This window comes from Periophthalmus magnuspinnatus, chromosome 14 (assembly GCF_009829125.3).
Source record: "Periophthalmus magnuspinnatus isolate fPerMag1 chromosome 14, fPerMag1.2.pri, whole genome shotgun sequence".
Taxonomy (NCBI): domain Eukaryota; kingdom Metazoa; phylum Chordata; class Actinopteri; order Gobiiformes; family Gobiidae; genus Periophthalmus; species Periophthalmus magnuspinnatus.
This window is the reverse complement of record NC_047139.1, coordinates 11,213,519-11,241,227: the sequence shown is the minus strand read 5'-3', so window position 1 is coordinate 11,241,227 and position 27,709 is coordinate 11,213,519. Positions and strand designations below refer to the sequence as shown.

At 37.0% G+C, this 27,709-nt stretch overlaps 1 protein-coding gene across 1 annotated transcript; it reads right to left on the bottom strand.

Annotated features, from left to right (window-relative positions):
• Positions 1 to 218: 218 nt before the first annotated feature.
• zgc:77151 (uncharacterized protein LOC337153 homolog) lies at positions 219 to 26,744 on the bottom strand. The gene is made up of 11 exons (XM_033978843.1): positions 26,320 to 26,744; positions 12,796 to 12,948; positions 10,615 to 10,722; positions 9,979 to 10,411; positions 7,383 to 7,604; positions 6,611 to 6,717; positions 5,493 to 5,640; positions 4,834 to 4,886; positions 4,488 to 4,754; positions 3,339 to 3,587; positions 219 to 1,991 (listed from the first exon to the last, which is right to left on the bottom strand). Exons 1-11 carry the CDS (start codon positions 26,338 to 26,340, stop codon positions 840 to 842), a joined length of 2,913 nt encoding a protein of 970 aa, XP_033834734.1. The 5' UTR covers positions 26,341 to 26,744; the 3' UTR covers positions 219 to 839.
• Positions 26,745 to 27,709: the final 965 nt, after the last annotated feature.

The following is a 27,709-nucleotide window of genomic DNA, read 5'->3' as shown; positions in this document are numbered from 1 at the left end:
AAGTTAAGATTTTATTCTTTATCAATTCAACAATGATTTTACTTAGCAGGATTTGCTCTGATAAAACTTGTTCATTTTGGAGTTTTTTTTTTGTGCGCTTCATGTTTTTTTTGTTTTATTTTTTTTTTTGAAAAATATGTAGTATTTACAATGAACAAATAAATTTAAATCTTGCTATAATAAACTTTAGCAGACATTCAATTTGGAGCCAGTTAATGTTTTTCATATTTTTTATTAAAAGATAATTTCTCAAAATGTTAAAATCAAATGCAATACCCACCCAGCCCTGTAGTAGGGGGTTGAAAAAACAACAGCAGCAGCCGACTCCAAAAGTATCTCTCCATTATCATGAATTTAAGGCACATTTGTATAAGAAAAGAGTTATATATTGTTTCATAATTTGACGAGCAGACTAGTATAGGCTTCACGTAACAAGCTATAAGTGAAACCGCCCGTTAACATCGATCTAACACTTTTCGAAAATAACTATCCCTACCAGAAGTAGAGAGGTTTATATTGACACTAAAGGACTAACAGTACAAGGTGGATGCCCATATTTGTAACATCCGGTTTTCTTAATCAATATTTAGGTGTTAATAATAGTGTTATAATAATGATGAAGTTATGGCAGTGTTTTCAAATCTGGAAAACAAAAGAAAAAAGTTTTAAAGGAAGATCCTCTGTGCGTGATTGCCGCTCGAAGTCTCTATCTTCTGCCGTCCAATCACAGACCAGGATTTAAAACAAAACAGGAAATGATGTCACGTGAAATGCCAGATCTGTTTCTCCCGCCATGCTGTCAGATCTTTATAAAGTTTTTAAAATAATTGTTTTTAGTGTCAGCTGTGTTGCGCCAAAACCAAAGTTGGAGCTTGCTTCAAAACTTCCATTTTCTCTTCCGAGATTTTTTCACCTTTCACCTCTTTTCCGTTAAACTCCTCTTTGACGAAAACAACAGATTCTTGCTCCTCTTCATCTTCGTCGCGATCGTCCTCCACAATGATCACGTCATCGTCTTGCTTTTTCATTCCCAGATTCTCCACCTCCAGCCGGCGCGATTCGGGATTTAACTTTGGAAATCTCCCTCCGTTCAGATCCTCTTCCAGCTTCACCTGAAACGGCGGAAGTCCCAGTAAAAACGCGCGAATCCGACTTGGGGAACTCAGATCGGCTGGTTCCTCTTGCACCCTCAGCTCTTGCCTGCCAACCTGCCCCAGCCTCGCCCCGAAATCTTCATGCTGCCTCTGTCTTTTCTCCTCCCCACCTTGGAAACTCGCCTCCGCTCCGTCCGGGTGTGCTCGTTTTTGGGGTAACCGTTTGCTAAGATTCAGGGGTAGATTTTGTTCAGGCGGGGGGGTTATTGGCGAACAGGGTACCGGTTTCGAAGCTCCGTCATGTGATAGCGCTTCCGAAAGTCTCCTGGTGAACGTCTGAAACTGCGTGGATCCTAACCGTGTCCTCATGAGCTGACGGACTTGCACACTACAGTCCAAATCCAAGGGTAGCACTCTAAGCGGAGGGAGGGGTAGCCTATTCCGATTGTTCGCATCCTGATTTTGGGATAAAGTTTGTGGGTTTTCTGCCATTTTGGGCTGGATGGAGTAGACGATCTGGTGTTGTGATGGTTGAAGATGTTGCGGGTCTTGTGGGTTTGAACCGGGATTTTCCAACCCCCTTTGGATTCGATTTCGGAAAACATCCAGGGGACAGAGGCCTTTGATTGGGCTGAAACCGGAGACAAAATGGTGGGGAAGAGCGGAGAGGAGCAAGCCCTGAGCGGGGACTGCAGTAGTAGTAGTAGTAGTAGTAGTAGTTGTAGGAGAAGTACTAGAGGTATTGTTGGTAGAAGAGGATTCGGGCCGGTTGGGATCTTGAGGTTTTGGTTGGAAGGGGAGGAAGGAGGTGGATCGTGGGGATAAGTCCGGAGTAAGGGGCATGTTGACAGGGATGAGAGCAGGAGCGATTGGCTGAGGAGTGTGAAGTGGAGGAACCTGGAGAAGATAAGAGAGAAAAAAAGATGAGTAAAATAGCAAGCAAACATTCATAGTAAAAGCCAAAGTTAAATTTGTCAACTGGATAAAAGGTTGTAGGAGTGAAGACGCTTCAGTTCAGGTCAGATTGCTGGTGGACAAGGGAGAAGCTAACTACACTGAAACTGTAAACAGCTATTATTACAGTTTCAGGCTTAATGGGCCTACATTCAGCCTAATGGACCTACTGGCTTGCTCTATTGTTCTCTTTATTTCCTTTGTTTGCTTTGGATGTGAGGATAGGGTTGTATATGAAGGACAGGTGATGTCTAAGGCCCCACATTCCTGTTCAAGGAAGGATAGTCTTTCTTTCTTATTGAAAGTAAACTAAAAAAAAAAATCAGGCTGGACAAGTGAATGTGTTTGTGAGGAGCACTTTTGGAACTTGACCACTCAAATACTGCATGTTGCCTTTTTTTTTTTTTGTGTCATCAGGAAAACTGATAGGACTTATCCTTACCTCCAGTCCCAAAGTCCTGTCTCCTTACCTCCAGTCCCAAAGTCCTGTCTCCTTACCTCCAGTCCCAAAGTCCCGTCTCCTTGTCTCCAGTCCCAAAGTCCCGTCTCCTTGTCTCCAGTCCCAAAGTCCCGTCTCCTTGTCTCCAGTCCCAAAGTCCCGTCTCCTTGTCTCCAGTCCCAAAGTCCCGTCTCCTTGTCTCCAGTCCCAAAGTCCCGTCTCCTTGTCTCCAGTCCCAAAGTCCCGTCTCCTTGTCTCCAGTCCCAAAGTCCCGTCTCCTTGTCTCCAGTCCCAAAGTCCCGTCTCCTTGTCTCCAGTCCCAAAGTCCCGTCTCCTTGTCTCCAGTCCCAAAGTCCCGTCTCCTTGTCTCCAGTCCCAAAGTCCCGTCTCCTTGTCTCCAGTCCCAAAGTCCCGTCTCCTTGTCTCCAGTCCCAAAGTCCCGTCTCCTTGTCTCCAGTCCCAAAGTCCCGTCTCCTTGTCTCCAGTCCCAAAGTCCCGTCTCCTTGTCTCCAGTCCCAAAGTCCCGTCTCCTTGTCTCCAGTCCCAAAGTCCCGTCTCCTTGTCTCCAGTCCCAAAGTCCCGTCTCCTTGTCTCCAGTCCCAAAGTCCCGTCTCCTTGTCTCCAGTCCCAAAGTCCCGTCTCCTTGTCTCCAGTCCCAAAGTCCCGTCTCCCTGCCTCCTGTCCCAAAGTCCCGTCTCCCTGCCTCCTGTCCCAAAGTCCCGTCTCCTTGGCTCCTGTCCCAAAGTCCTGTCTCCTTGGCTCCTGTCCCAAAGTCCGGTCCCAAAGTCGTATTTAGTCCCAGTTTTGTCCTCATTTAGATGTGGTGTGTATAGTCCTATTGAAAGCCTTACTCTGTGGAGTGAGGGGTGAGTGGGTGGCCTCCCTCTCCCTGCCCCCTCCCTGGTCTCCCCTGGTCCGGTCCTGATGCCCGGTCCGGTCCTGAATCCCGGTCCAGTCCTAATCTCCCCGGTAACAGCCCTGTGTTTGGCCTGTTGCTGGGCGAGCAGTTTGGCCTGAGCGATGAGCGTGGCTTTGTTCTTTTTTCCCGGAGGACGCCCACGACCACGTTTCACTACCACTGTACCGTCGGGGTTCACAATCTGAGCACAGAAAATCAGAGGTCAGAATACAACAAGTGTACAAGGGGGTAAATATAAATACATTAAAAATTTGTAAAACAAAAAATAAAAATAAAAAATATATAAAATTAAGTAAACATGAATATTATATGTTACAAGTAAATTGTTGATAATTATTAGATTTTTGTGCATGTCTCGATGAATAAAAACAAAAAAATACATTTTAGTCTGTGTATACATGCAATAATCAGAAATGTGTAACACCAATTCAGTGACACACCAGAGAGTTAAAGCTGCAATAGATGATTTCAAAACCGAGGAAGCAAGTTCAAAATTTAAAGCAGAAGTAAGCAGAACTAACACTTTTTATCTCATTTGCTGTGTCAGGCTGGCTGACTCCTACCCCAAGTTTTTGTATGCGATTATACAGCCTTATTTAAAAAAAAAAACAAAAAAAAAACAGCAACACCCATTTGTATCTGTTCTGTGGGTTCTGTCTTTTCATAAGGGAGGTGCAGGGGAAGTTCTATCGCTAAAGTTACTTAGTTCGGCTTTAACTTGACCCTGAGTCTCAAACCCTGTGACACAGAGCTAGTATTCACATATATGAGTTCATGAAAGGCTATAGAAGAGATTTTTCAGAGAGAGGTGGACCACCACCACGCAGCCAACATGTAACCAACATGTAGCCAAAACCCATTTTGGAGTGGGAACATTTTAGGTCAATGGTCAATAAAAATTGCTTTAATTAGTTGCAAAGAGTGGGAAGCGTTTCGTTTAAGCGGCAAAGTGCTACTTTTACAATATATATCTTACTCATTTACAGAAATACAACTTTAAAATTGTGAGTAAAAACAGTGGACGATCAGGTTGCAACGAAAAACAGAAAACAAATATGAGAGAAAAGTATAAAGTTCTTACCGTCCTTGGACCAGAGGGGGTGCCGGGCTTCTTGTCCTTGGGTTTGGGTCCTGGTTTTCGTCCAGGTTTCCTGCCTCTCATTCCTTTGGGTCTGACAGGAAGATGGAATTCTGGGATAGGGATGTGGATGCCCCCAGCCTTCAGGTGCTCTTCATAGGGCAGCATGAGGCGCTCGTAGTGGCGGCGCGTGCAGGTAGCGGCGCTCGTGCTACCAGGGCAACCGCCCAGCTCGTTATAGACGATCTTCCACAGTCGGTCGTTAGTCACCTGCAGAGTACAAACTCATTTATGTGCTCAGGGAAGCCACATATTTAAAACCACTCATTTAAAAAGTGCACATGCATACCTTTTCATATCCTCCGAGGCGCTTGACCACAGAGTACATGCGGAACAGGTCGACTGAAAGACAAGATTTTGGAAAGACCCATCAAATCAAAAGGTTCAAGTTTTCAATTTGGGTATGAGAGTTTCAAAAAACTGTTGAATATATAATTTCATGTTTTTTGTAACCTGTTATTCATTTTATCTTGTTAGGAGACAGAGACTCCCGGTCTCATGTCAGCATTCAAAAATTAAATAATTCAGTTTTTATTATACAACAGTGACTGAATAACCACTGGTGATAGTCTCAACAGTCTAATGTAGTGGAGTAAAGTTGAAAAACAAGCTAAAGTGTGCACTATGTAACTACTTGCCTTCACAAGCAAGTGATGCCACCAGGCCAAATTACAGATTATAACTCTGGAGTCGCGAGCCCATTCATAGAAATAATACATGTTTTTTAAGGCGTCTTTTTTTATCAATACAATATGTACATGAATAAATGCAAGATAGACAAGATTGATGTCATACTGTGAAATATTCCAGTCAAAACAATAACAAGACAAGCAGATGGCAGAACACCCACCAGCAAGGTTAGACAGTACACTTTTAAATCTATAAACTGTGAGGAAAATGATGAAACTAGACCAAATGTCAATGTGAGTAAGTTGAGGAGGGACTGACTCTTCTTGAAGCCTAGGTTGGGGACTTTGTGAATGGGCGCGCCCTGTTTGTCCATGAAGGAGAAGAGCTGATCCAGGAAGAACTGTTCATCTGGGTGAGGAAGCCATGCCCCCTCACAGCCTGACTCCACGCTGCCCATCACATTCTCCTGCAAGCAGAGAACACAAAGGTCTAACACTCAATTTTTGCATACTTTTGTCACAATACAATCTGGTCACAAGGCATAGGTGGCCATATGGATTGTGATTTTATACCATGTGTACCATGTGCTTCATTAACATATACAAAAACGCTGCTGTTGGTTCCGTGTCCTCAGTGGTGGACCAGTTAAACACTTCCCTTGGGTTGGCCTCGGACCCTTGTTCAGTCGTTGACGCATCACTCTCCCACGCCACCAATCTGCAGCCTCTACCTGACAGCGCCGCCTGTAATAAAAGTGTCGCACCCCTGTCCGTCGGTGCGGCTTGGTCATATAGAACAGCTCGACGTTGCTCCGTGTATCGCATTGCTAGTAGTTAACGTTATACATGTTAACTTGTATGTATCTGTGTTTTGAGACGCTAGAGGTCGCCAACGCCTTTGTAATTTATTTTGCATCAGTTTTGAACTTTGAACTACTGTATAATTCTAATTTTATCATCATTTGTATCCCTGCATCCCTCACATTTACTTTATAATTAAAACTTATTATTTATCCATTTACCATCTGGGTTGTGTTACTTCCGATTCGTTCCTAGGAAGGTTTTGTAACATTGAGGTACCCAGCTTTTTACTTGTATTTTTTTCCCCCCATAGAGTATGTTATAAAATAAAGTATCCCATTTTTTGATTATTGCAATGCTTACCTGAATGGAGTGGAAAATGAAGGCACAAGTTTTGTTTCTAATAGTTAAAAAACAATTGTAGCCAGTCTGAATGAACTATTGTGAAAAGTGCAAAGATATATTGAACCAGCCCTACAAAAAGTAATGTTTTTTTAGTTAAGTGCCAATTTTTTCTGACATAATAAAAAAGACAGAATTGTATAAATTATTTTTTTTTTCATTTTTGTTAACCATTTTTAATACTCACTATAAACAATATAAACTACAAATGTAAAAATTATACACATTTCACACCTGCATCCGGTCGATCCAAGACTCTGATTGGCTGGAGGTTGGCGAGTCTTTACCGTCACGACCTTTTCTTTTTCGAGGACGACCTCTAAGGCTCAGGGAAGGACATCCTGCAGAAAAACAAACAAATCCAAGTTCATTTCTGATTTTTCTTTTGGTAACAACTGTAACTGGACAGAACTGGACAGAATAGATTTTTTCTTTAACTATAGACCATACTTTTTTTCTTTTACTATAGACCATACTGAATGACTGAGGGATTACATTTTTGAATATTTTTACTCATTGTAATGCTCTGTAATGTTATCAATTGCAAATTCTTCTTAATAAAGTCAACAGCGATTTTAAAAGATGTGATTTTTACTGTCTTAAAACATGAAAAACAGAATGAGTTCATTTTAAACTGTGTAAAGTGGTCCAAAGTTATTCCTCACTTAACTTATAAACTAATTGCAGTTAATAATTGGGATGCTTGTCAGGCATAAGTGCTTTTCACAACTTTAAGAGGCCAGAACGGTACTTTCTGATTACTGGATAATGATACATTTTATAATTAGATGCAGACAGTACACTGCGGACATATTCTGACCAGTACAGATAAGCATAGAGCAACAGTGTAAGTATCTCTTGAGGTCAAGACAAATTTTACTCAAATACAATGGGGGGAAAAAATAACAAAAAAAGGGGGAACATGCCTTTTTTCCAATGCCATTTTGTCAGTATTGCCCAGCCATAGTTAAACCCTTCCAAAAAAACAGTTTGTCATAGTACTCACTGAATTGCCAAGAGAAGCTTGCGTTGTTCTCCAGTGTGGGGTGGTTGAACGTGTCCCTGCAGTACATGACTCGTGTGTTGGACAGCGCCACCTTCAGGCCACCCAGAGCCAATATATGGGGGTCCTGGAGCTCCAGTCCAGCTGCTTCGCCCTGAGTCCTCCTTTGAAGAGAGCGATATCTGCAGTACTGAGGGTAACTGAGCACCTTCACCCACTGACGGTCTGAAACATCATTTGAAGAAAAAGAATATATATGATAATTTATTTTATTTTCTTATGATTACTTTATAACTATTATATCACATAAACTTAAAAGGAGTTCAGTTTTTTTTTCTTTATTAGGTTAGGATTAAGGTTAGAATGGCTTCTGTTCTTATATGGGTGTGAGTGTGTGTATGGGAGGTAAGGGATGCAATAAAAAGGACAGAAAATAATTGCATTCAATTCAATCAATTTTGCAATTTTTTCCTTCCATTTTCTTAGTTTTTTCCACTCACTTGTTTCCTTCTCTCCTCTCCTTCTGTTATCCCTTTATTTCTTTTGATAATTGTTTTTTTTAAATATAATAATATATTTGATTACTTCAATAATAATACAAAAAAAACATACATAAACACCAACACACATCTATAGGTGCACACACATTTTATATATATATACATTCATTTTTTTGTATCTATCTATCTATCTATCTATATATATATATATATATATATTCATTTTTTTGTATCTATATCTATCTATATATAGATAGATAGATACAAAAAAATGAATGAAAAATCGATAGGGCTGTGGGTGGCATATGAGTTAAGCGAGTTAAATATTGCAAATTGGTATACATTGGTATACATTATCATTAACACCACCCCTCAACACTGTTTGCAATTATTTGACAATGATAGCAGCATCAATGGCTCCATAATCTGTACTGAGAAGATAGAATAAAAATAAAATAAAAATAATAATGTGCATTAATAATAAAAAATATATTCTTAATAATAATAATACAATTGTAATATTAATGAATACCAAGCAAGAAGTAGAGAAAGTAAGAATCTGACTAAAAAAGAAAAATAATAGTAAAAAAGAATTAGAAATGATTAGTGAGAAACATTTTTTAAAAAAGCAAATGCACAAGGATCCATACAAATAATAACAATGTATAAAAGATTGAAGAGCAATGAAGAGAAATGGCTGCATTAAGTTAGGGGTAGAAAAGGTGGCAAAAGAAGTATTTTTAAAAACTTTTTTCTTTGTCTTGTTATTACCATTTTTTTAAAGGAAGAGGCGTGTGCAGGGAGATAAGATCATAGGAAATGGAGATCTGATTAATTTGAAAGGAATGCTACAAGCATACAAGCAAGAAGCTGATGGAGGGGAGGAGTGATATGGTCCAGAAGAAGGTTTTTTCCATTAAGTGATTCTTATTTTACATCTTGTTTTCCAGTTCATGAGGATTTTGGCAGCCAAAGACTGTTGACAGGAGCTTTGTGACCTTTTCCCAGAAATGATAGACAGGTGAGCAGTGCCAGAACCCCTGAATGTAGGTGTCTGAGGTGTTTTGGTCAGTTAGAGTTAATCGAGGTGAAACCCATTTTTTATAACCTTTGTCTGATGTAGTGTCAGTTGCAAGTTTGTGTTAGCTGTCATGTTGTAGATGTTTTGACAGATCTGAGCCCAAGAGATGGCATTGGGAGCAACCTCAGGTCCTGTTCCGATTTGGCCATGGGGAGATTAAGAGATGCATTCGATTTGGAGATTTGATACATTTCTGAAGGAGAATCTGCTGCCTGCTTGTCACCATGAAGATAATATTGCCAGGAATGTTCCACAGTATAGTTATATGCATATTGCATTTATGCATTTACAATTAAATTCAATATTTTTAATTGTTAAAAAAAAAAAAAAAAAAAAAAAATCTTGTCTTGGTGGCGTCACCTTCTTGTCTCCATGGACATTCATTTTTTGTCATACTGTGGAACATTCAGGCAAAGGAATATCTCCAAAGAGACAACCAGGTGGCTGACCCTCCACCAGAAAAGTTGCATAGTTCCCATTTTTGTTCATTTCTTTGCATTTGTGTTTATTTGGACTACATGATCGCATGTACATTCATTTCATTCTTTTAATTTTATGCAATGAATCATTCATAGTTGCCAACAGTATGTCTACTGAAATAATTAGAAGACATAAAAAAAAAATAATAATAATAATTTACCAGTTTAGAAAAAATTTTTTTTGATTTCCTTTTGCACAGAGTAATGCTATAGCGTTTCCCACCAGCAGAGGGCAGACTCTCTGCCACAGAACAACAATGACTCACCTCTGAAGGACAGGTTTTATATTTAAAGTATTAGTACATGAGCAAGGACAATGTTACACTCCAAAGTGCCCATTCACATTTAAACTGCAAATACAGTTTAAACTCATTGAGAGTATTTATTCAGCTGAGTGCAGCATTTTTTTTGCAAATCCATTAATTATAGATTTCATTTTTTGTGCAAACAAGCATATTGCAAAATATATATGTATTAAAGCTTCCATTTTAAAATATAAATACCTCCCAAACATTTTTTTTGTAAATCAGGCTCCTCACCTTCGTCTTGTACTCTTTTTAGCTCCACCTCTTCTTTCTTTAGCTCCACCTCTTCTTTCTTTAGCTCCACCTCTTCTTTCTTTAGCTCCACCTCTTCTTTCTTTAGCTCCACCTCTTCTTTCTTTAGCTCCACCTCTTCTTTCTTTAGCTCCACCTCTTCTTTCTTTAGCTCCACCTCTTGTGTCTTAAGGTCCTCCTCCTTCTGGAGTTTTAGCTCTACCTTCTCCTCCATGTCCTGGTCTTGGATCTGACCCGTAGGGTTTTGGGTGAGCTCTTCAGTTGGGTCTTGGGTCTGAGGGTCTTTGAGGACTCCATTAACCCTGCTTGGAGTTTGCGCTCTCGGGAACTTCCATCCGTCATCCTCTAAGCATGACCATCGCACTAGATCCTCAACTTTTACCACCATCTTTCTGGAAACTGCCAAGACTTCATCCTATTTAAAAAAAGAAAAAAAAGAAAAAGGGTGAATTACACAGATATAAGGCCACATGGTAACAGAAGAAAGTATTGCCATTTAATTTTGAAAATTATATTCTACTGTGTAAATGAGGAGTATCAAAATCGTGTTTGAAATGTTTGTATTGTGACAACACTACTCTATTGCGGATTTATTTGACCCATTCTGATTTCACCTACCTCTCCATGATCCCGGGTTCGACCTTTGGGTGTATCCTCAGGCAGGAAGTACAGTCTGGCACTCGCCAACAGGTGGCGCTGTGTCTGGTCCTCCCATAGCAAGGTCACCTGAAGGAAGAGATGAAATCATACATGCACTTTGAGAATAAAAATATAAAGGAATGAACCATGAATATGGCTGAATGATGGTTGAATTTCTATACCTGATGAAGTGACATTATTAAAATTTAGGTTGCTTAATTTAAAAATGTGCTCTATGTAACTTTTCAGGCTCCAGAACCTGCTCGTCTCCTCTGCATATCACACATCTGCAAAGCATTAACTTCTCCAGTGTTGTAATATATTACACTACTTTCTTCGTTACTTAGAAAGTAACTTAGTTTACTTTAAGATTATATATTTTGCAATATTGTATACATGAATCAAATATGCATTATCTTTTATTTAAGACATTTAAATAGAGATAAGCAACAAAAGTTGTTTAAACCATCTGAAACGGTACTGTGTCAACAAAAGAAATTACCAACATCTCCATGACGCTAATACAAGCTGCTTCTTTCTGCCTTTGAGTTGGTTATCTGACACAAATTTATGCCTATAGATACTGGTAATTAAATTATAGTTCAGCAACAAAATTCTAAGTATTCCATTATTTAAAATTGAGTTACAAGTACTGTAACTGAATTACAGTTACACCAGACACTGGATATGTGTACCTTGTTAAGGTACACAATAGTGAACATAGTTAAGTTAATAAAAAATAATTACAACTGAACCTTTAAACCGTCCGAAAAATGCATTCCTTATAAATTGTCTCTGCATTTTGGATGTAATTTTGTGTCTTGATAACCTCGTTAGAGGGATTCCTTTTTGGAACTGTAAATTTTCAACTTTTTTCCCCACAAACTGCCACTTCAGTGATATAAAACTATGATCAATATTTACCAAAGACACTAGGTCAACAGATTAAGAATTAGAAAAAAATGAAAACCTGACATTTGCACTGTAATCTATCTACATGGAGACAAGAAGGGGACACCACCAGGCCAAGTTGCAGCTTATAACTGTGGAGAGGTGAGTCCACTTACAATTAAGAATGCAGGTTTCTGTAAGCATTTTTGTGACAAAAACACCTGCAGTTGAATTAATGCAACATTGATACATTTAAAGTCATGTGTATAGTCCAAAAGGAAGTTTAAATTAAATTAGTTGGTAATTAATTGCAACTATGATTATCAAGATAATCGATTAAACCAGTGTCCGTCCTGTTATAGTCCCATTTAGAAAACCTGCCTAATTTCATGTCTCCTAACTGCAGACCATTATGTGCTCGCGTTATGGATGGATTCTGGTCGATACAAAACTCATTCCCCTCTTTCGACCTAAAAGCAGAAAAAAATCAGCCTCGCTCTCGACCCACTCAATAATAAAACAGTGTAGCATCTATACAAGTGACCTACTTACACACATTACACAGTGCTTTAGAGACTCATATTGATCCAAATATGTGCAATTTTGACAATACAGATTCAACTTTTTTAGCCTTTTGTCTTTTTGTCAAATACTTAATGTCATTCCTATTTTAATTGTTATTCATTTTGTTGAGGAAAACTTAAAAAGGAAGAAAATACCTTATTGACCAACTTGCACTGCTTTGCCTAGAATGTTCCAGACGGGCATTAAAAAAAAGCATTGTTTGATGCTTTTGAGGAAAATTTGTCTTGTCCCAGAACAGATTTATATAAGCAGCTCTTCAAAATATATCAGCTGTGTACTGTCTGCATCGAATTATAAACTTTTACTGTCTGATAATCAGGAAGCGCATGTTAGCATGCTAGTTGTTAACTACTGTAAAGGCAAAACTCCGCTCTGGCCTCTGCGATTAGTTAGTGCTTTTCAGAAATTTCAATGAATAATTAGGATGTACAGAAAGCATAAAGTAAGTGAGGAATAACTTTGGACCACTGCAAACCTTTAAAAACATGAAAAACAATTTGTTAATTTTAAACAAACACTAAAAATCAGGTACAGCTTCTTTAAAGTTTCAGTACCTTATTTCCATAGAGATAAAGCAGCTCACAGTAAGAACACATATTTTTCAAGATATTTTCTTAGCAATTAAAAACTGCACAAACAGGTGGAAAAGTTACACAGTGCATCTTTAAAACAGTAGACTCTGACCTCAGCGAGACACACAGGCTCCTGGGGTCCACAGCGGATAAAGTAGAACTCTCCCAGTCTCCAGGTCTGGACCGGTCCATCAGGTCGAGTCCTGCTGCCCACCGACTTATAGAAGGAGAAGGTCCCTCTCTGACACGAAGGAGCACCCAGCCACTGAGGAGAGCAGAGGGGGCACAGAGTTACACAGGCAAACTATATACTCACAAATATAGTCCACATAGTACGACGCTTTAGTTCATAATGAAAATGATTATAGTAAAGCTGCAATGTTTGTTTGGGCTGTAAGACTTATCGCAATCAAATCACAATTTTAAAGGATGCAGTTAGCAAATAGCCATCATTTCCTGCACACCCTTCCTTATTCTGCTAATCCTATAGATTAGATCTGTTCTTACATGTGATTCTTGTATTAGTTTGTCAGTTCATATGAATGTTTTAAAATGTGATATTTTTCCCAAATTGTACTAGTACCAAATAGTGTAATGCACTACTAGCCACGCTGCCCTATTGTGTATGTATTGCATCCATTATTGTCCTATTAATTGTATTACTCCAATTCTGTATTCCCAGTACGGTTATGCAATTAATCAAATATTAATCTAGATAAAGATTCTGACATCTTTTATCATCCATAGTCTGCTTGGGTCTTTTTAATGGAGGTCTACAGCCAAACCTCTGGTTTGGAGTTCAGTCATTTCACTTACAAATTGTCAATTTTCTCCTAATTAAATTATTCAAAATCTGTATTGTTTTTTAAAGGAACTCAAGAAAAAAACACATTGATAGGTCACAATTTTATTGTCTTTTTTCATCTACACCAAATGAATACTATTTGAGTCAACTTGCTTGGTGACAACAGGAGTAAATTATGATTCATGCTTTAAACTGCCATCAACATCTTCTCTATAACTTGGTCATGTCATTGTCATGCACTTTTCCTGTACTAATGTAATTATCAAACCGGAGTAACCACACTGTATTTCTGATGAGCTGATGTTTTAAAAGAATAAAATGATCAGTTTATTGCCCTATCCCGAGTGGAAACAATGAGAGTAAATAATAATATGGCTGTGATGATAAAAAGAATAATGTAATCAATATTATACCAGCAGATAAAAAGCTTATTATCCATGAATATTTTACCTCACTAATAACAAAATACAATAGAGTAAGAGTTGTTTAAAGAGAGGGCATTACACTTCTATGGGGTATTAATTGTTAACAGATACCATTTAGATCACACATAACATGGTGACATTTAGATCACTATGTTACATTTTATTGTTCTGAAAATGCTATATTCGCTAAAAACAATCTATTACCATGTTTTATAAGTTTCAGTTTTGTTTTTGACGCTCTGAATCTCTCCTCCCCTTGCTCTCCATGCCAACTCCCTCCCCCTTCAGAGCACCATCACAACACAATCTGTGTGCATTCTGTTAATGAAAATACAGCACATCGCCTGGGAGAGATCACTAGATTATTCAAACATGCATGGATGACATCTTTTGATGAAGGAACATTACAACATTGCAGAAAGCCCCCAAAAGTAAATTTGTCATAATACCTCCTCTTTAAACATGAAACTTATTTATTCATTCAACATTCGAATTATTAATATACATTTTTAACTGGCAGCAATTTTAATAATCATCCTGGTATAATCACATGTATTTATTGCTGTAATAATCAAGACAAACTGTGCATAGATTGGTTTCCATAGATGCCACACTGTGCCAAATCCATAGTGATGATGAGCACAGTACTGAGTAACTTTTGAGCTCAGGTTAGTTAGTGAACACTTTTACTTTAGAGTCAAATGTTAAAGATTAACTCTGGACTCATACTTTAATATCTCTACTCAATGTCACAAAACACTGAGTAAGATTATCATGTTTAGTCTATTGCACAATGTACATTTTATTTCCAGTCACTAAAAGGGCTGGGCAACACTACAAAAACTATGAATCATCTTTTTGAAAGAAAAAAATAAATAAAATAAATCTACTAATATTACTTAATTTAAAGCTGCACTATGTAGCTTTATGGTGGGGGATTGGCCAGCTGCTTGTCTCCATGGAGATCGTATATTGTGTGTTCTTTGCCCAGAATGTTCCATAGTATGGTATAAAACCTAAATATTGTATATTTATTCAATTATTTTATTTTAGAAAAAAAGTACCTGCATTCTTACTGTGAGCTGAGTCACATCTCCACAGATGGGATTTGTCACTTGCTCAGGTGGCATCACTGCTTGTCTAGAATAAGAAGTTTAATGCCATACTATGGAGCATTCTAAAGAAACTAATACCATTTACATTGGGACAAGCAAGTGAAGGACCCTTCCCTTTAAGATCTATACAGGTCACCGTTAATGAATATAAACATGAGAAACATTTAAATTAACACAAAAATTGTAAAATTGATGGTATTAAATCTGAAATCTGCTCTAAACCACATGCTTTTACTGAGAGAATTGACTGTGGCACTCTCTATTAAAAAGACCCCAAGCTAATCACTGACAATTAAACAATTGGTTTAATTACAGACCAACAAAAAGGAATACTTTGTGCTGACAGAAAAGACATAAAACATTCCAGATATTACCCACCACAAACCAGGTCAAACCATCTGCATTTTGACAGTTAAAAGGCAAATTCCACTCTTGAAATCTGACCTGTGCCCCACCCCAACAAAACAATGTTATGTAGCGTCAAATTTAGCCTATTAATTTCATCACACAGATAAAATGTCTGATCTGAATTTGGCATTTTATTGTGGGGTTAAATAATTGTATTGAGCTCTGTTACAAATGGAAATTCATTTGATTGATTAGAGCTCCAGAGTGTGACCAATTTGGGCGCCTAAAATTTTATGTGGTGAAACATAAGATTTTTTTGCTTGGGTGCACCAGTGCGCCTGACAGGTCCTCATCATATCCCTTCTCCTGTCCTCATTATAAAACACAGATTAAATAGAACAAAAATGATTGTTTTAATTGACAACTAAATGAAAAAAGCGTTAATTCACTTGCTCTCGCCTCTAACCAGACCAGATTGTTAAAGTCAGTCAGAGCTGAGGCTGATGCACTCAGGTCACACTCGGGTGGGCAGAGCTTAATATGCACCGCAAAGTAGCACTGTAACCATATTTACTAAATCAACTTATTGTTCAATATATGAAACCTGGAAAAATATTTTTTTGTGATCAGCATTTATCATGTGTACATTTTCTTTGCACTACTGGGGAATTTTTGGTTATTATTTGGATATATGATCAGATAAAAAAAAAAAAGATCAGATTAAAAAAAAAAAATTGTTCATTTAGAATATTTTTTATAATATAAATCTGCTCTTGGGTTACTGTGTCAGTGGCATAAATTTGTTTCAATATTATACATGTATTTTTACTTCAATATATCGCACTGCACATTGTTACTGTGACAGGCCTACTGCAGAGTTTGGCTTTTTCATCCATTTGTGAATAATACTGTATTTACCTTTAAAGATAAGCATCAAACCTGCAGATCCTCCACACTGTGTTTAGTTAATTAAATGAAGCTATAAAATAAATCTACAACATTGATCTCTGACAAAAGACGTCAAAGATTCACTATTGAAACTGAAAGTAAGAGGTTTCGCTCTGCACTTACTATAGTCAACTGTAAAGATCCTTAAAAGCACAAACCTCACACTCTGACTATTTTTTTAAGACAATATTTAATAGCTTTTTATTAATTATCATTCTGTTTATTTAGCCCTTATTGCTGAAGCAGTTGAAGGACAACATATTATGGCGTCTTAAATAAGTGCCGAGTTTTGGTGCACTCAAATGAAAATCTTTGGCGCACTGGTGCATTCTCAAACTGGATTGCTTGGATATTTCTGAATACTAAATGATGGATACACAAATTCTAGCTGTTGCCCTAAAAAAACACTGCAAAGACACAAAACAAAAGCTGATTCTTACAAAAACTATTTACAGTAACTTTCAGAGGTTGTTCATTCCAGACTAGACCTTGTCTGTAAAACTCCATTTTGAAGGGGGTTCATGGGCACAAAACTCTCAAAAAACTACAAATTAAAGATTAGATAATACTTAATTGTCAGCAGTTCAGTTCTCTTAAGATAATTATGAGTTGTCTGTTAAAGGCTGAACTATTTTGGAAAATTCCTAAGCCTGCCACAATTTAAGTGAGGTATTAGTGCAGAAAATATTGAGACAAAATGCTGATCAATGATAGTTTAAGTCATCAAGGTAATCTAAACAACTTAATTAGTACTTTTGAAATGGTTTACAATAGTTATTCAAGTTTTTTTCACATTTTTAAAGACCATACAAATCAGGTACAGTGCCCGTAATCAGTAAAACCTAAACGAGGTTGCATTTGGCTTGTTTAAACTCATAACAATCTTTTCCACCAAAGGCTTTAAAAAAGGCAGACAGGAAGTGACTCGTGAACATAGTCTATGGGGATTATACAGAGAATAGTGGAGCATGACTCACATCTGCTGGAAAAAAATAAGCTAAAATGAAAAGGTAAAAGACAGATGTGAATGAGTTGTGTGACAAGTTGAAATTGTGATCCCCCTTCATTTTATATCAGATGCACATTACATTTTGGTAGTAGTGTTGTCACGACACGCACTTTAGACAAGAGTAAGTTTCAACATCAAATCGTAGTACCTCATTTTATCACATGGCCGTATAGCTGTGTAATCCCTCAGTAGTCCAAGTAAGACAAGTTCCATAGTGGTCCATGAGCGTATACTAGTCCATGTGGTCTTCAACGTTTCCTGAACAGCTTTAGAATGATCTTGAGTTGTATCAGAACAGGTTTATTTCTGTCCTGTGAATGTACATTTTTTAGTATTGATACCTGCTCAGTGGGGATGCACAAATCTGATACTGGTACTGTGCAATTAATCACATTTGAATTTAGATTGATTTAGTCATTTCTAATAGTCAATGATCAGACTTTGGGAGGAAGAATTTTGACAATTGTTGGGTTAAATGCCAGTGATTAAAAGTCTGTATTGTTCATGTTTAGGAACTTAAAATTGTTATATCACCGCTCTGTACATTCAGCGATGTAACAAAAGATTTTAAAGATCATTTGCTTTAATGTTAAAAGTTTGAAAAAGTTGATTTCTGGAATGATTATTGAAATTCTGATCATTTTCACAATAAAACGTCACTGAAATTAAGTTTTGACCTCAAATAAGATTAACAACTTCCTGTCATGAACCGATTCCACCGCGGGTTATTTTGATAATGATGGCTTCTTTAGTTCAGATTAATGTTCTGTTTATGTTGTTGGTAAGAATCCACTAAGTATGAGTTTTTTCACAGTTCATAAGAGCCGGTTGCTAAACTTTGTGCAAGAAGGATGTAGCTGGAGCTTTAAGTAAATGTTGTAATATTGGGGCTTTGAGAGGCCTTAAATAATCCTTAATCTGAGCAGCAGAGACAGGTCCAGAGTTCAAACACACATTCTTCTACAAACTGCTGAGAAAGACAGAAAAGACAAACTAAACGTGGGAATAATCAACAAGAAATGGGATTCTGACGTAGATGAAACGTGCACATCAAAATCCTCATTAGGATATTAACCTCACTAGTTGTTTTAGGAAAAAGTTATAGATTCTTGAAAGAGATGGATGTCTCAGCAGGACAGGGAGTCCGTATCAATAGCCATGTTTCGACTGGGACTGCTTTCATGGGCACGGTTTGAGTTGCATTTGTGCCTTGCTCCCAGCTTGGTTACAGGTCATAGACTCTATATATATAAATGGACATAGCTAACCTGCTAGCTGCTACGTTCTAAATAGGAAGTGAGCATGGGTGCGCTTCCGGCTCCATCGACTCTGGCTGCAATACACGTTACATTACAAAACTTTCACCTCTCTCTCCGTAACTGCTGCCGTCATGCTCGTCGTTTTGGTCTTAAAATGTTTGCATTAATCCGTTCTACATTCTGGTATCCTGGTATTTTTATTTCACAATTGTCTCCGTAAATCAAGATATGAACATTACCATTAGTCAAATCACCTTTTCCCGAGGTTGCTCCCGCTAGGGTTAGCAATAGGTTTTATTTACCGTGTTGCTAAGTGCCCACCCCATTCTGAACCAACAGTGGTGGAAAGGGGCGTTATTTTCAACAGTCTCATTCCGGATTGGCTCTTTGGTTGCTATGTTACTTGCGGTCAGAATTCCAAATATGGAACCAAGCTCCAAACTCGCTCGTACAACTGCTAGCCTCAACAAGCTTTATTTGGCCGGAGCCGAACTCTATGGGTGACCTCACACTCCATTCGTCCACTTCTTTATAGAGTCTATGGTCCGAGTCCAGAGGCCGGGTCTGAACAATGCCATCCAAACAGAACTCATGCTTTTGTAAGGCTTTTAAGGGGACAGTAAAGAGGTAAACTACCTTAAACCCTATCTGAATTATACTTTTTTATCATAAAAGCATGAAATTACAGAATTTGGGGAAAATAATCTAAATCGGCCCTACATAATCGACCTAAAAATACTGACAGAGCCCGTCAGGCATCTGTATCTCTAGAGTCTTAACAATCGGATCAGCCATGAAAAAAAAAAAAAAAACATTGGTCGCTCTCTAGTACATAGAGTAGTGCACTTTGAATTACCTTGTGTACGAATTGTGCTATACAAATAAACTTGCCTTGCCTTACATGGTTCATTCCACTCCAAAGCAAATGACAGAAAGCTAGAAAACTCTTTGTATTTTTATTTGAAATCAAGTCTGAAAAGGGATGAACAATACATCATTGTTTGATTCTTTTTATGGTTGTTGAATGAAAAAACAATCAGTGCTAGTAATCTGTGACATAGTTGTTTTCAAATCTGTACTGAATGTGGCCTTGTATCACTCTAGAGCATTAGACGTGTTTTTAAACAGGCTCGTGAGTTACTATGGAAATAGAAGAAATGAAGCTACAGAGGTGGCTGTACGTTTATCCAATATATAAAAACAAATTCTGTATTACAAATTTCAAAACATAACCGTGATTAAGTAGGCATGACATTTTTGAATATTAATATTGACAGCAAATATTGATCATCCATCACAAATCGAATTATATCAGATACAGGATGAAAAAAAATCCATATGACCATCCCATTCCACATCTGTTTAACCACTGATGGGGAAATGGTCAGGTTTATCATTTACAAGTATGTATCCAACAACACTAAAATATCAATATTATCATCCCCACATCCTGATTTATTAAAACAGGAAAGTCCCAGTGTAATTCATATACAGGGAAGACCCACCCCCGCTGCAGTTCAACTGCTACAGAATGTGGTGATGTCATCTGAAACCTGCAATTACACTGCTGCTGTCTGTGCTCTTCAAAATATAGAATACTGCCATTTTTAAATCAACGGGAATTAGCTCAGCTTAACATAGGAACATGTTTATTGAAGTAAAATGATCTGACTTATGTTTGATTACTTGTTTGAATACTGAATCAAAGCTGCTTATTTGGGTCAGATGTGAATCCCGGACACACAATCCTTTGAGATGTATCGTTTTGAGCTCAAGGCAAAATAAAAAAAACAAAAAACTTACTGAAATATAATCCACAGCTGCAGCTAGTGTTTTATTAGATCTCCTCCACACATAAAGCTGACAATTACATATTTATATTATAACATTATTAAAAAGGCACTGTGCCAGATTTGTACTGTCTTAAAAATGTGAAAAACAGAACTAATTCATTTTAAATGGTTTGCAGTTGCCCAAAGTTATTCCTCATTTACCTTATCATGGTGAACAATTATGATGCTCTGAATGCAGAGTTTATAACTGAAGTGCACAACTTTTAGAGGCCAGAACAGTGTTTTGTAACCACAGTTTGATGAGCAAGAAGTGCACTGCTTGCTTGCTAGTTGACAATAAAAACACTTTATAATTAGATGCAGACGGTACACAGCGGAGTTATACAGTATATCTGTATTGAGGCAAAACACATTTTCCTCAAACACATGGAAAACAATCGGGTACGGAGCCTTTAATTTGAAAGTATAAACACACAAAAACAGAGTACTTGAGTAACGTAACTTGTTAAACTTGTAGTTTAGACTTTCACGTGTTACAACTTATAAAATGCATGCATAATTCTTGTACGTATTTAGTTGAAAATCACATTAAATTTTGTAAGTGATTTTCAATTTTCATCCTAACTATTAAAACAAATCAAATCTCAATGTTTGACAAAAAAAAAAGACAAGTCATACAGCACAGAATACATTAGTAGCATCAACAGGCAAAATAAACATTATAAGTGGAAGCAAGTCATAACAGGGTCAAACATTTCGTGAAATTTCTCCATTATTTTTAAAATAAGAAAAAAAAGCAAATTGACAACAATAATTTGAATGGAATATTGACTCAAAATAATTTAAAACAGCAACAAATAACAGGAAGAAGGCCAAAAGCAATTTAGAAAGAGTACAGCTGAAAAATGCACAAAATTATATTAAAAACAAACAGAAATTGAAAGAGCAATCCATGTGCCAATATCATATGAGCACCTTTAGGTTTTATGTATAAATGAATAGTCAGCCAATCTTTGATTTAGCTGGTCCACTCTATAGCATGACAATATGGTTTGGTAATCACATACATTAGGTCGAGGGGGAGAGGAAGTCAAAATGGCTGCCATAGTAACATTGCTGCAACTGCAAGACAAAAATGTGAAAAATGCCATATGCCCACAGGAGTTAGATCAGTCACTGTTGTTTTTAAAAGGAATTCATTATTACATTAAGATGATATTTTGCAACTTTATTTTACATTGCACAATTTCAAAACCAGCCCACACATTTTATTTTATGCCTATATTCACATTTATAAATCAGTCTTTTTTGTATGGAAGCAAAAAAATATAAATCTTTGCTGCATGTTCAAAATACATACACTTGTTACTACTACTAATAATAATACTACTACTACCAGTACTACCACTATTACTACATTTTATAGACATCCTTTACAAATATTTATGGCTGTTACTAAAAATGCAAATAGCCTGAATGGAATTTAAACTGACTCAGAAAGTGGCCAAACATAGACAAGGACCTTTTTAAATCCCTACTAGAATAAACAAATATGTAAGCAATGTGCTAATTAAAAAAACAAAATGTATGACTCATATCTTGTCACAAAATATAAAGTTCAACATATCAATCTATGATGTGGGAAATAAACTGTTTATGTAATCTGCAAACATCAACAAACAAAATGGCCACTCATACCAGCTGTATAAAGTTTGCTTAAGTTATAGAGAGAAGGATGTACAGTATAATACAAGTAGGAATTTAAATAAAAAAAAATATAGATTAATGCAGCAATGAATGTATTTGTTTTTCATTTGACAATAGAAAAAAGTGCAGTGTTTCAAATAGGATGTGATTATCTGAAAGGTTTTAATATTATCATGTTGATTATTGCCACCTCAACATTTCAGTCACTGCACAAAATGCGGTGAGGAATATAAAATGCTCCAACGCTTCTGCCCATGAGGAGAAATTCATAAATGATTCATGATGCTAAAAATATGCTCTGCTTTGATACAAATAAATGAAGACAATTGATTTGTAGTTTAATGTAATAAAACTAAATCTGCAATAGAAAGGACATTTTAAAGGATTTTAGAAAAAAAGCTTTCAAAAATATTTAGATTTAGGGCAATGTCATATTACAAAACATTCTACTTAGTAATTCATAATGTGATAAATTATGGAGTCCAAATTAAAGACTGAGCATTAATTCAAATGTATTTTATAAAATCAATAACAAAAAACTACAAATCATGCACACTGTACATGCATTCTTGCTGTGAGTGGGCTTGCCTCTCCACAGATATGTTCTGTAAGTTGGTGGAGTCACTCGCAGTCCCCCAAGGACATTGGTACAAGTTTAATGCCATACAATGGAACATTCTAGGCAAAGAAATATCTCCATCGAGACAAGCATATGGCTAACACTCAACGTTACAAAGTGCATCTTCAAATAAAATCTAAAAGAGGTTAAGGTTGTTTATTTACAAATTCTAGCTGAAACATCAACTAGTTAAGTAATAAAGTAATTGCAGTTGGAGAATGTAGCGAAGTTTTACAGCCATCTGTAATTTATAATGTATAAAGGCAAGAATACAGGTTGCAAAAATGTGTCCACAGTTTCACTTCCTATATATAATATAGTGCAATTCAGTACTGCAATGCATAACGTTTTAACAGTAACAGTGTATAAAGGTAACATTGAGCAGGTTTAAGTTACTCCAAAAATACCCTAGGCCATCTCTACTGTCTGTCACAAGTATTTATAATGTATAGTCTTCAGGGGCGGGGCCTTCCAAAAATAAGGCTTTTCTAAACGTGTCCAAAGATATGAAGGGAAGTGTACTATTCTCACAGACCACCAGCTCAAAATACTGGTTTAATGAGTAGCAACAAGGAGTTACAAGGAGCAGCCATTTTGGAAAAGCTACAAATGAACTGTAGTAATCAGTTACAGTTACTACTAGAGTAGTAACTTTTTGAATTTTTTTTTTTTTTTTTTACTTTAACTTGTGCTCAAAAAGGGCAAATAGAACTGAAGAAGCTGTGTGGATGAATGGGAAAACGTCTTCATTCTAAAACTTTAGTCAAATTGACAAAATTGAATTTTTCTTTTGGTATGGATCATACCTGGAAGACTGAAGGACATTAAATACAAAGTATTTTATTAGAGACATGTTGTTGGATGAGAACCATATGGAAACAACTGACTGATGCTATTCCAGTAATTCTTAAAAGTTCTGCATTTATTCATTTTGTTTTAATTTGATACCGTATGTAGATTATTGACAGAAAACCAGTCACTTTTTATGCCAGATATTTTTGTACATTGCCGCTTCAACAAATTATAATGAAGGCATGTAAACATATTGTGTACTTTACCTTCAATTTAACGGTCAAAAAATGTGACTCAAAACATTACTTATAGTAACAAAACCAGTCATTTCAAAGCACAACAATAACAGCCACTTAAAACCAGTATTTGCTTCACCAAGAATGAAGGAATGTAGGAATGTATCATAAATAGTGAAATCAGGATGTGAACAATGACTTGACATAGAAATTCACTTTGTAAAGCAGTCCTTTATGAGACTGAATGAGAACAGGCTATAAATAAAATATCACTGGATAAAATGCATACTAGTTGATACTAAAACTAAACTATAAATATTATCAAATGGTGAGGAAACAATAGCAACATACAAATTAGACTATCACATGTTTGAATCAATTCTGTGTTTTATTGTCAAATAGAGCTGCAACTAGAGCTGCACTATATGACAAAAAGATATGATATTTGATAATTATGTTTTGTACTGCTATAATGATATTACTGCAATATTAGAATATACTTTTTGGCGCACTAAGTCCAAGCCCAAGCCGCAACTAATGATTATTTAAGCAGTTCTCTAGTGAGTGTTTCTTTTTTCACTGGCTTATTTTCTGCACTCCTATTGTGAAATGAATGAAATATATTAATAAAAATGCAGCACGCATACTCCTACCAAGTCAAAGCAGTACAAACCAATACTGTTTATATGTTTCATGTGGTTCAAATTTATAAATCTTATATTGGCAAGCCTTTCACAATCTGATGATAAACTGATTAGCATGATTTTTGTTAAAGGTGGACAAATGTGTACAATGAAAAAGACAAGGAAAAACAATACATAAGCAGACAATATTATTCTGTCCTTCTGTCTAATAATCCACTTACAATATCTGAATGCATGATTTGTAGCCTATTTTATTAAAAAAGCAGCTATGTAAATTTTATTTTGTGTATTTTTTCTGTTTATTTTGCCATTTGCCATGGTCTTATTCCGGTTTGCAGCAATCCATTTAAATAAGGAGCCGACATTTTGAAAAAAGTGCATTATTTTGGCCTGTATTGAATAACTGCAGAGAAATGCCAAAAATAGCACAATATCAGGGGCTACAGGCATCACTGTCAAAGCAAAAACGACACTTTTAGCGCAAACACACTGCCAGAACTGCGCAAAGAACACAGACAACAGCGGAATGACATTATTAACGCGCAAAATATGTGCAATGTGAAAGAAAAATCTAAAAAAGCTTTTGTAGCTTTGGAGGAGGGCCACATGTAGCAGAGCCCAGCCTAGCGGTGGAAACCAGGTACTGCACTAAATAAAAAATGCCACAGAATATAATATGAGCCTTGAGACAGCCCTCTTGAGTCTAAAATGAACGTACACGGGATTTTAAGATGGAAACCCGTCATTTAGAGCCGCACCACGTCGAGATTAATGCGAGAAAGATTTGTCTCGAAAAACTGTTTTATCTCGATATCGGATTGTATAGAGAGAAGGAAGAGGGAGGGCTGAGGGGGAAGCGACGAATATTAATAATAAAATGTCCCCAGCTTGCACAATAAATAAATAAATTAAATCTAAACAGGCACATTGACCTTGGCTATATCCTGTTAGTCAAATACTTTCAGCAAAGGCGAGCACAGAATTACAAAAAAACTCGATATTGCGAAAAATACTTGGTGCATTTTTGATAAAAGCATTTCCTAACGCCTGATCAGGAAAATGGCTGTTCAAATTAATAGTTGATTGGATTGATATCGAGTCCTCTGCCCTCGCTTTCGTCCTTACAAAAAAAAAGAAAAAAAAAAACCTAACCACAAACTCTGCTATGCTGCCCAAAAATATTCAACATTAAAATGACATTCCTGCTCAATTTGGTGCAATTACGCTGGAGACAAAATGTCGAGTTGCTTGGTAAAAATAACAATATGTTTCTTATTAAAAATCCGCCGCTAATGTTGCTCCACCTCGTCCTTGTCGACAATTATTTCAATCTAAAATATGTGGCGAAAATACAACACAATTTAGTGACTTTAACGTGTAGCAAGACAAGCTAACCCCAGCCCTATTATTGTCCAAATCCGTCAACGAGCTAAAGAAAAGTTTGCGGATATTTTAAAGCAGGCACGACGCCAGAAATGTAATTTTATTTGGCTAATGTTTTCACTCAGGGTGGGGGTTGGTAACTAAAGCTGGAGCGGAGAGACTGGCGACACGACACACAAAGAAATTAATCATTAACACTGCAAAAATATCCCCAATATTAAAGTGGGTTTTAGCGTGGGACCGTTGGTTAGCCGAGCAACCGAACACTCGGAGCTAACGGCTGAATATCCCCCTTTAAAATCCCGATATCAGCCGCCTGTTTCCAGCAATGGGGGAGGAAAAGTTGCCTGAATAAAGTTGTAATTGCAGTGAGCTCAACTCTCTCGATGGCAAAACAATCAATACGACATGGGCAAAGTGAATGAAATCAAACCGCAAAATAGCTCCAAATTTAAGCGACAAGACGCAGAAAATATTCACACATCGCTACGTTTAAAAATCCCCATCCCCAGCTCAGAAAATGACATTTATTAGCCCGATATTGTGTCTTTACCTGTATTGCATTGTGCTCCATTGCAGTCCTGCATTCCCTCTGTATAGGCCCTCTCCGGTTTCTCCACCGCCGGGACTCGCCGACACACAAACAAACGCACCACAGGGAGGAAAAAACTGCTTTTTCACAGAATATAGGACAGGATCTAGGTGTGGCCAAAGTTTGCCACACTGCTAAACTTAATCTTAATATTGAAAAATGATTTCCCTTTTATGCGGCGAGCGAGCGACGCATTCGGCACAAATCCATATCGAATAAGTCCAAATAAATTAGCCAAATCAATGCGAGGATTATACGCCGTACTCTCCCGGGAAATACGCGTGGACAACTCAAAATTTGGCGTTGCATTCACAAATCAAAATAGTTGAGCTGATCCCAGAGCAGTGTGTGTTATAGATGTGTGCGTAAAAGGCGCATGCGCGGACACAGACGCATGGCGATAGAAAGCAAAGAAAAGCTTCATGAACCGGATCAAAGCCTAAATTTGAGTCCGTACGGAGTAAAAAATGATATTGACATGGTATAATGCTGTATACATGGCATCTGGTTTAAATTAAGTACACATCCATGCATTCTGGTCATTTATTATCACTATTTTATTCTATATAATGAAGCTTAAATATTTGGGAGGTGCTTTAGTCTGCACAGCTTGGGTTAAAAATACAGGGGAAAGCCACATCAGCCTGTAATGACAGCGTTCAAACACTAGGACTAAAAATATGCGCTTTTAATATATTCTATAGCAGCCATATTGAGAACAAAGACGTGTACCATTTTAATCTCCTTTGCCCTGCTGCAAAAAAGCATATATAGTTTCTGCACATTGCATAGACACAGTCTCATCTGCAAAATGCACTGAAAAAGTATACAATTGAATAATTTCATAACCATTTGAATGAGTTTACCCTGAAAACAATAGAAAATTTGAATATGAATGATATGGAATTGTGAGCTATAGTCTTGTGTATCTGCTTCAGAAAAATCAATAAGCTATTCAATATTCTGAGATTTCGTTGCTGTAATTTATATAAAGCCTATGATTGTGCTGTGGTTTGCACAGCAGACAACAATAGGGTGCTTCAGAGTCTCAATCAGAGTTTGGCTACTCACATTTTAGGCTGTAAGATAAGAGTTCTTCAGCCATATCTGCCCTACGGCTGAATAACAACATCACAGCTGTCCATCTGGCAATAGTCACTGAAACTCATACAAAACATTCATACTTCTAAGTGTCTTGCACAAGGGCAGTGCACAGTCAGATCTGCAATCTATCCTAGAAAAAAAAAAAAGTTAAAACGGAACCTGTCCTGCCTTACTTTGATATATATATATATATATATATATATATATATATATATATATATATATATATATATATATATATATATAT